This window comes from Clupea harengus, chromosome 3 (genome assembly GCF_900700415.2).
Source record: "Clupea harengus chromosome 3, Ch_v2.0.2, whole genome shotgun sequence".
NCBI lineage: Eukaryota > Metazoa > Chordata > Actinopteri > Clupeiformes > Clupeidae > Clupea > Clupea harengus.
Window position 1 is genome coordinate 31894465 of NC_045154.1, and position 10338 is coordinate 31904802.

General features: G+C 40.2%; 1 protein-coding gene across 3 annotated transcripts; it reads left to right on the forward strand.

The window, feature by feature from the left end:
• Window positions 1-410: 410 nt before the first annotated feature.
• On the forward strand, window positions 411-6044 carry syt8 (synaptotagmin VIII). Of its 3 annotated transcripts, XM_012827735.3 has the most exons (9): window positions 411-775; window positions 1760-1988; window positions 2412-2578; window positions 3663-3758; window positions 4034-4201; window positions 4736-4903; window positions 5142-5259; window positions 5410-5543; window positions 5663-6044. In XM_012827735.3, the coding sequence occupies exons 2-9, from the start codon at window positions 1793-1795 to the stop codon at window positions 5900-5902; spliced, it is 1287 nt and encodes a 428-aa protein (XP_012683189.2). In that variant the 5' UTR covers window positions 411-775; window positions 1760-1792; the 3' UTR covers window positions 5903-6044. The 3 variants fall into 3 exon arrangements, with proteins under 3 accessions (XP_012683189.2, XP_031421261.1, XP_042563330.1); XM_031565401.2 differs by lacking the exon at window positions 1760-1988 and having other exon boundaries at window positions 416-775; XM_042707396.1 differs by lacking the exon at window positions 411-775 and having other exon boundaries at window positions 1286-1988.
• Window positions 6045-10338: the final 4294 nt, after the last annotated feature.

Genomic DNA, 10338 nt, shown 5'->3' on the forward strand with positions numbered 1-10338 from the left:
CATGTAACAGAAGAGAAACAGTGGCAGTAGGGTAACAGGTTTATCAGTGTTTTCTGTTTATTAATGACTAAATATATTTGTCATGGGTAAATATCAGAGGCTGTCTTCCTGTTGGTTGATATGGTAGCTACCACAGTCACCGACAGGATGACGAGCTTTGGTATTTGTCAGTTCATTTAGGCACAGGACCACTACATTACCAGAATAGACAAGAGGCTGTCACTCCCGTGTGTTTACATTAGGGCACCCCTTTGCTAAAAAAAAAAATCAAAGTTTGAGTTGAGCCATTTTAAATTTGGTTGCAAATTCTACAGATTAAATTCCTGCTATAGAACATTTCAAGTCTTTGTAAAGTATTGACTGTTTTTCATAACAATGACTTTCATCTGAAGTTCATCACATCATTTACTTACATCTTTTTGCTGTTAAATGTTAACTCTGAGAAAAAATTGAATGGAATTGGCTTGACAAAGTCAGTTGCCATTAAAGCCATTAATGCCATTAAAATGTCCTTTCCTACCTGGAAATTTAAATGACAAGAAATATCCGTTTGACCTCACTGATCTACATTTCTCAGTCTCGCTCCACAGAACAAATAGTACTTTTATAGATTCCTTCACTGGCTATTCCAGCCACTCTCCGTGGGCAGGAACTTCCTTCCTTCATTAGCAGTTCCTCTGTGTACCTCCATGTAGTACGGATACAAGAGCAAAACATATTTCCAGTCTGAAGCAAATCTGAATCACAAGATCAGACCATAGCTGGAACTGAAGAAGTGAGTCTTAAAGCTTTATTCACAATCTTTCTGTTGTGTAGATAACTTAAGCTTAAATATTTCATTTTCATTTTAATTTATCTATTGTTGTTCCTCTCCGTTAATATGCTTCACGTGCCGTATCACATAATTGGCATGTGTACCACAGCTGGAAAGAATTTGATTAAATCTTAGTCTAAAATATTTGTTCTAAAAAGGGAGCCTGATGTGTGTTTATCCTCACATTACCCTCCCCCTGTGTATAATACTGATGCCTTGTTGTGCTAGCATTTGGATTTGAACATGGTGTTTTTTAGAATTCATTCACAGTTTTCACTCTGACTTTATGTGTAACAGTTACTGTCAAAATGTAGTCATGTCAGGATATTGATGAATCCATAGGTCCATATATGTTTCCATGTATGCTTCTGTATTTCACTGGAGAAGAATGTTATCTCTCCTGAATGACGCATAGCTTTGTTTAATGGGCAGCTACCATAGCTGTCAACACCGCCTGCAGTTGTTTAACTTAGGTGGTGGCTAAATATCAGCTCTTTGCCATGGCAACTCTGGAACGATGCTTATAGGACATGTGTGTGTGCAGTGTTTGATGTTTTTTTTTAACTGTATGAGAATAATTCTGAAGAAAATGTTCAGTTTAATTATTCAGCTAAAAGCTGGGCAAGTTAATTTTATTTATGAATCATTAATAATGAATTTTTTCTCCGTCTTGATCCACCTAACAAAGGCGAAGGCCTAAGTTTCAAAAGGCCCAAACTGTTCTATTAAGCCGTACATCTATATTATTTCTCTTAGTCCACTGGTGTTTCAGGATGCCATGGAGAGAGCAATAGGCGCAATACTTACTCTGACCAACAGAGAGCGCTGTTACTCTATCTCTTGGTGCATGGGAGTTCTCAAATCACCATCATTGCCTATCCTTCAGTTTGCGTGTGTGTGTTTGCGTGCATGTGTAATGTCTTTGCTTTGATCTCTAACCTCCAGGTCTGGTCATTCCGACCCATCTGTCATCTGATCATGTCTAACAAACCACCAGTAGCACGCTCCCAGGCAAACACTAACAGCCCTGTGAACCCCATCCATGTCACTAACAGCACTGTGACACCCGCCCATGTCAATAACAGCCCTGTGACACCCGTCCCTGTCACCAACAGCACTGTCACTGCCACCACTGGCCCTGGCTTTATCAACGGGCTGCTGGACAAAATCCCCTGTGAGTAGGTCTTCCCCCCCCCCCCCCCTCCACAAGGTCACCCTCTTCCTCCGTCACGGACCCCATACTGCTCCTCCTTCAGCCCTAGGCTCAAACCGACATGCTTGCCTTCTCCTCCCCCTCCTCCTCTCTTTCAGTATCCCAACCCCCTTCTGTGCCAGGCCGAGTGCTGCCGAAGCACCTGTTCCATGGGGCCATATCTAATTCCACTCCAAGTGCACATTCCTTACCTCTCAATTTTCACTTGTTACAAGTTTATATCCCCTTAATCCTCTTGGCTGTGCTCGTGCTTCATGCTTGAGATGAGTATCACAGTGCTGGGCCAAGACTATCCAGCTCAGCCTGCGGCTCAGGACGGTTCAATCTCAATATGTCTTTCCCCCGTTCATTCTTCCTCCGTTCATTTTGTTCTTTCCCCCATAGTGCCAAGATGGGCCATCTACGCCATTTTGGCTCTCATTCTCCTGGTGGTGCTGATCTGTTTGCTGTGTATATGTGTGAAGTGCTGCTGCAGGAAGAAAAAGAAGAAGAAGAATCCAGACCAGCAGATCCACCTAAAGGGCCTGAACGGCTCCACCACCACGGCTCTCGTGAGTAGTCTCACAGGGCCAGACAAGATCTCAGCTCTATGCGACGCGAGTTCACAAGATGGAGACAACTCATTAGTCTCACAGGGCCAGACAAGATCTCAGCTCTATGCGACGCGAGTTCACAATATGGAGACAACTCATTTGGCTCGAAGTGCCTTGAAAACAAACGCTAACAAGACTACGGAAACAGTTTTTATTCCTTTAAGACCCACTCCTACATTTTTAGTACTCAAGCTGGGAAGGTTACTTTTTGAAATTGAATAGGTTACAGATCACTAGTTACCTTGTTTAAAAGTAATACAACTATTTCAATTACTGTAAGTCATGTAATGTAACATTGCATTTCATTACATTTGATTACGTTTTGATTGGCAGACAAGAGGCAGGGCAAATTCAAGAGAACCAATCAAAAACAACGCTCCAAATTTGAGTGCATACTGCCAAATGAATGGAGCCTGTCTAGATGGCGAAAAGATGCAAAGACAAACAGAAAGAATATTTGTACATATGAGCTTTAAAGCTTTTTACTGAAAAGAATATTTGTACATATGAGCTTTAAAGCTTTTTACTGAAAAGAATATTTGTACATATGAGCTTTAAAGCTTTTCACTGAAAAGAATAGATTCAGATGTAACCCCTTTGTAATCACCAACATTTTGAATAGTAGCTGTAATCTCATTACATCTTTTTTCTCAGTAACTGTAATGGATTACAATTACATTTAATTTAATTATGTAACTCTGTTACATATAACTTGTTACTCCTCAACCCCGCCAGTACTTATAGAAGGCATATGTATGCAAATGCTTTTTGGCTTTCACCCACATTTCACCATGGTTGTCTCCAGTCCAGACACATATGTTAATATACACTATATACAGTATATGTCTCTAGATATATTTAATAATATACATCTGGCTATGCAAGACTGCTCTTCTAACTATTCCTGTGAGAGAATCAAAAGCCAGCATCTTTCAGGTTTAAGCTGGGAAACAACCATGCACACACCTCCTTGAGGGTGTATGTCTGAGCTCTACATGATTGGTTGATTTGTTTGGTTCACACTATGTCCTCTGGCCCTCAGGTCCAGCCTGACACGGATGACGCGGACTATGGCTCAGGAGACAAACCCAGGGGAAGGCTCTTGTACTCACTGGAGTACAGTGCACCCACATCTGAGGTCAGGCTTGGGATCACACATGTTTGCATCTCCGTCACATCCAGCGCTTACATACCTATGTTTGGCGCAGGAGTTACCCCTGCATTATCCACAAAGAATGACTATAGTGGCTGGCTATACGTACTTTGGACTTGTAGATGCCAGTAAACATCATTTTGAATTGAAGAGGCCGTTGCTAAGATGCAGTTTTGTAATCCGATATTTACTTTCCAGAAATCATCATTGTATCTTTGTTAAAAGAGCCAAACCAACTCCCCTTTCCCCTCTTCCCATAGTTGACAGTAGGTGTAAAACAGGCTGCTGCTCTGAAGGCCATGGACCTTGGGGGAACCTCTGACCCTTACGTGAAAATGTATCTTCTGCCCAGCAAGTCCAAGACGTATGAGACCAAGGTCTTTCGAAAAACCCTGCAACCTGTGTTTAACGAGCAATTCAAGTTTCAGGTAAAACTCCTCATCAAATTATATGCATATATGCATGTGTATATATATATATATATATATATATATACATATATACATATAAGCCTGTAAAGAAAATAACTTTTTCAATGAAACAAACATGATGTGCACCATGCAGTATCAGCATTATTGTATTTTTGAAATACGTATGTAGTACTCTTTTTGTTCTTGAAATGCAGAAGTAAAAAAAGTGAAAAGATTATACCTCAAAACTATACTATAGGTGTTCTTTCCCGTTTTTGGTTTCTCTTTCCTGGTCCTTAAAAGGCACCAAATGCAAAAGGTGTCATTAGAAATGCATAAGAGCTTACTATTCATACGCATACTAAGTAACATAGTCTAGTATTTGTGCTTTTGGAAGATACAGTGCAATTATAATCACAACTTTAAAAAAATGTAATTTACCAACAACCACACACTGCACCTCTTAATGTTGTGTTTCTGTATTAGAGCACTTTATTATACTTTTATATACTACTTTATTTAGTCCTTAATGTGTTCTGCTTTATTCTCTAGATAAGCCAAGCTGAATTGAGCGAGTCTACGCTGGTGATGCAAGTGTATGATTTCAATCGATTCTCCAAACATGATGTCATTGGTGAACTCAGATTACAGCTGTCTTCAGTGGACTGGAACCATGTCATCGAGGAGTGGCGTGATCTGACTGAGGCCTCCAAGTTTGAGGTGGGACGCCAGAGATTTGTGTGGTTTGGTTTGCCTCATAGCTTGTATTGCGTGATCATTATGGACATACCTTCGCCTCCCCGCAGAATATTTTCATGATCATGTTTTGCGCCATTTCAAGACAAGCAATTCCATTGCTAAGGATCAAACTGAGTTTGTGTTTGAAAAACCATTAATTAATAATCGAATGTTTTAATTTTAGCATCAATTTTCTTGGTTCCTCATCTCTCTGTTATAGCAAGAGAATCTAGGAGACATCTGTCTGTCGCTGCGTTATGTGCCAACGGCCAGTAAGCTCACTGTTGACATTCTTGAAGCAAAGAATTTGAAAAAAATGGATCAAGGAGGATCTTCTGGTATGTGATGTTCCGTGTGTGTATGTTAAATATAAAGATATATATAAGATAAATATAGATATAGCATAAAGATTAAGGTCAAACTCATATGTTCTGAACCGACTTTCCCAACATCTCGATGTTTCACTGTTCTTGTTTTTGTTCTTCCAGATCCGTATGTGAAAATTCAGTTGATATTGGACAGGAAAAAATGGAAGAAAAAGAAAACATCTGTGAAAAAGAAAACACTTAATCCTTATTTCAATGAGTCTTTTACATTCGACGTTTCATTTGACCAGATTCAGGTCAGTTGGGCTTGGTTTTCATTTTCATCAGAAATCCTAAAAATCATCAGTTAGAAGAAGAATGTTAAAAAAAAAACATTTCCATCTCCTCCTCCGCTGTGTTCCCTCTCACCTTGCAGAGGGTCCGGTTGGTGATTTCCGTGTGGGACCATGACAACGTCAGCAGGAATGATGCCATCGGGAAGATCTTCCTGGGCTGTGATGCCACGGGCAACCAGCTGCGGCACTGGGCAGACATGCTGTCCAACCCGCGCAGGCCCATGGCCCAGTGGCACACTCTCCTGCCCGCCGAACAGGTGGATGGCACCCTGGCACTGAAGCACACCATCAAGATTCCTTTCACCGGCAAAACCTTCTGACGGGAACCAGTCGGAACCCAAAGATACCTAACAGTGATCAAACAGAGACTCAAAATATACCTCATAGTGATCAATGGACCATCACACTAAGGGCTAACAGACATACAAACATTCAGGAAGAAATCAAACAGACATACAGACTCAGGAAATGCCCTTTTGTGCTTTTATATAAATCTGACTGTAGATTTGGACATGGAGGGATTGATAGGTTTTTGCCCTAAAGTGAAAGGAGATGTTTTAAACAGTAATACCACAAAAGTGATTAACTACAACCTTCTGCATAATCACTCAAAGTGAACTGCATGAGCATTTAACAACATCTCTATAAGTCATCTCCTTCTACCTTAGATCAGGAACGTATTAATCACCCCTCGTATATGGATGAGTCATGAACACATTTTCTACAATGACTAGGTAGTTTACTCTGAATTGAAAATAATCTGAAAAGGAAAATAATCAAATCAGATGTTGGTAATAATATTTGAATACGAATAGCATATATCTGCATGGAAACGTATCCAATAAATGAATACATTTCATCGATCATGCCAGATGATTTATTATTTTTTAAGACGAGGCTCAAAATGGAGCTGATTTGCTGAGTAAAATCTATGTTTTCCCCTTCCAATTCAAATCTGTTAGATTAGCTGAGTAAGACGTGGGAATACAGAGAGCCGTTCACCGTGAGTGTGAGCATTTCATACGCTCTCGTAATCAGTGCCAATCCCCTAAGGGTGAAAAACAACAACTGTCAGATTTAGATGAGATCATTCTGCATCAGCACACAAGTGTGTTAGGCCAATTAATTCACTTTAACGAGCCAATTGCATTGTACGCATTGTGCAGATTCATGCTTACATTGTGATTTTGGAGTGTTTGGGGAGTTTGTTGTTGGTGTTTTCATTACTGGGTCCAAGGACCAGGGACTTCAAATGAAACAAAACAAAACAAAATATTATATATATATACTGTATATATCTTCTATGAATTGATCCTTTATGATACAAAATATTACACTGCTCTCAGGGTTCAAGAAAAGAACACAATACAGTTTCATTGAATCTGGGGGGTATTCCTCGTATGTGGTTTAGTGACAAACCTGGATAAGTTAACTCACAGTAAGTGATCTAAGTAACACTTTCTAAAAACCTGTTTAACTATGTTTAACTTTTGACTACACAGTACTGGGGAAGAAACCTTTTGTCCGTTTTGTGAAGGAATGTCCATCTTGATGGTGCATACTGGTGACAGAGACACCTTAGACTTCCCCGAGATGGCCGATGGCCGAGTGGATGATGTGTTGAGTGCCTTCGGTGCATATCTGCATCTCCATGGTGACGTGGCATGGACAGCATGGACCGCCTCTGGGTCGTGACTCAGCACAGTCAAAGCACAGGGACCTCTGATCCTCTAGCCAGGAGGCCATGATTACTGCCTCCTTGCAGGGACCTCCCCGGAGGACATAAAGGAGCACACAAACACATACACAGACTTATATGCGCAGACACAGAAGCAAATATCACATACATAACATATAATCAGACACACAAATATCACATACATGTAGACTCACACCTCCATTCCATTCACAAACACAAGAACTATATAACTATAACACTGACGTTCATAAACATACAGATATGAACACTGCTTATTGGTCTCTCCTTCAAACACACACACACACACAAATGACACCAAACATGCATACATGTCTACAGTACAAGTGCATTTATGAATACAGTAATGCCTACACTGATACTCACACACATACAACACTAATATTCTTCCTCTCTCTCTCTCTCCCTCTCTCTGTCTGATACACACAGACACTTTGCCCCTTCACTCACAGATACCAGGTATTAACACACCCATACATGGGCACAATCGATGCCCTTAACCCAACTTACCCTGATTCATGAGCTGTGTCCATCTTGATGCATAATTGAGCACATAGGTGATTATAATTGTAGATTCATTCACAAAAGTGCTGGGTGTGGAGGGCCTTAGACAGGTGTGAAACAATGGGAAGAGAAGGAGAGGTTCCACACAGACATTGTCTTGGCAACGGCCTGGATGGATGGACTTGGGTACATATGCAGTCGGGTGTGGGAAGGGGGTCTGTGTGTTGCTGAGAGGCAGCGGAGCACGTCACGAATCTTTGATATACAAATGAGAGTGTTACGAGCACCCTTCCTCCTGGAGGTTTGCGTCTTCACGTTCATCTCCTCAGCTCAAGTGTCCTTTCCTATTCAACGTTATCTTGTGTCATACTTGCAACAGACACCCCCATTTTCTGTGATAGCAACGTATGTTGTGATCTTACTGATAGGAATGACTGAGTAGCTACATGGATATAAGGCTAGTGCAAATGCACTGGAAGAAGTGACCAAGCTCCACCATACCATCTGCAATCACTCATGGCAGTGCTACTAGACAAAAAAACCAGCAATGACCAGGAAATAAATGATAACACTGACAACAAATGTTTCAAGTGTGTGGTTGTTAAATTACCAACAGATCGTCATACAAGTAGGCTATCTAGCCAATCTAGACGACACCTAGTATACAAATAAACTCTGTATGGAACAGACAGGTACTATTAGTTTAATAGGTACGCCATGACCACCCTAACCTTGTGTTACACCTACATACAGAAAATCATTCTACACATGCACAGCTAAGTAAGCGAATGACACAGTACAAGACGTATACAGCCTCAGGATTGCACATCATGCTGAATGGTGGAGTTCGAAAACAAAGATTGAAAAACTTTTCAAAAATTATTCCAACTCCCACAAATTGTTCCAACAAACTGTTCCGAGGAATGTTTTAATGTGCAGAATTTGATTGGCTCTCATGTTTTCGTTTTCCCAAATACATTTTAAGCCATGAGTTCTTCCCCCTCAAGAAGAGTAGACTGTTTTTCGCCAACTGTGAACACCAGTGGACATGAAAACGAGATACAAGAAGACATGGCGCCCTGATCTAGTGAATAAGCTGTCCAAAAATAAAAATAAATGGCCATCACCTTGGTTTAACGATGGGTCTGCGTCTGAACAGCACAACGCTGCCCAAACACAAGGTGTAGAAAGTAAGAGACAAAGGCACTGTCCTGAGTTGAGCCAGATGTATTTGTCGTCTTCACAGACCCATATGACATCACACTCTGCCGCTGGTTACCAGGTTACCTGACAAGCATTAAAGCTCTCCAGTTAAGGAGTGTTATGATCACGCTGCACAAGTGAAAGCATACTGCCAGCGCTGAAGGTGTCGGAGACTCATACCTCCATAACCTCCAAATTGGCCCAAAAAGCAAAAAAAAGGACGCTACCCTTCCAGAATTCCCTGTAAAAATTACACACACCAGGAATACATCTTCAAAGGTGAGTGAGGTGGCTCAGCATGTTCAGCCTAAGTTTTTTTCTCTGTTGATTAATAATCATAAATGTTTTTCGTCCTATTTTATTGAAATGCCCTTGCTCATTTGTTCGTTGTTTATTCATATTCAGAAGACTGCATTGAATTGAATTGAATTGAATTGCCGCAGGAAGCAAAAGAAAAGGACGCTACCCTTCCAAAATTCCCTGTAAAATTTCACACACCAGGAATACATCTTCAAAGGTGAGTGAGATGGTAAAGAATGTCCAGCCTATGTTTTTTTTCTCTGTTGATTAATAATCATAAATGTGTTTTGTCCTATTTCATTGAATTGGCCTTGCTCATTTTGCTTTGTTTATTCATATTCAGACAACCTAAATCAATTTGGAAAACACTTAACTTATACCGAGTATCCATACAGCATTATAACCACAAGTATTCATAATGCGCTATAGTGACTATGACAAGTCTATATGACTACTTATACGGACTGTGCTCCTAAAGCGTCATGGTGTTGTAGTTAAAGCCTTAAGCAAATATTAGTATGATAACCTGTTTGGAGTCACATATGCGAATGAACAATATTTGACATAAGGCAAAGATGTCATCAGTGCCATTATCAAGAGGTAACATAAGCTTTATTACCCATTCTGATATTTCAAGCTGTAAGGGCTTATAACATCATACAACTTTATGAGTGCAGCCACTACTGTGTATTAATAATTATATAGACGTATAATAATCATCATAAAGTATTATAAATATTTTTAAAACCTTTTGTGAATGAATGAATGTGTTTATGATGATTTATGGAGACTGGGTTAGAGTAAAGTGTTACCGAAATGTGTTCACATACGGGCTTTAAAATAGTTATATTTTCGCATTCGTGAAGCCAATACACTACAAATTTTGAAATCTGAATTGCTTAATTGTCATGAAAGTACAATACATTTTTGGCCGGGTGAAATTTAACCATTCAACTACTGGGTTACTTTGATGGAACTACAGGGGTGATTGCATGACTGCATTTCCCAGAGGTCACTTCTTTGTCGCTCCTC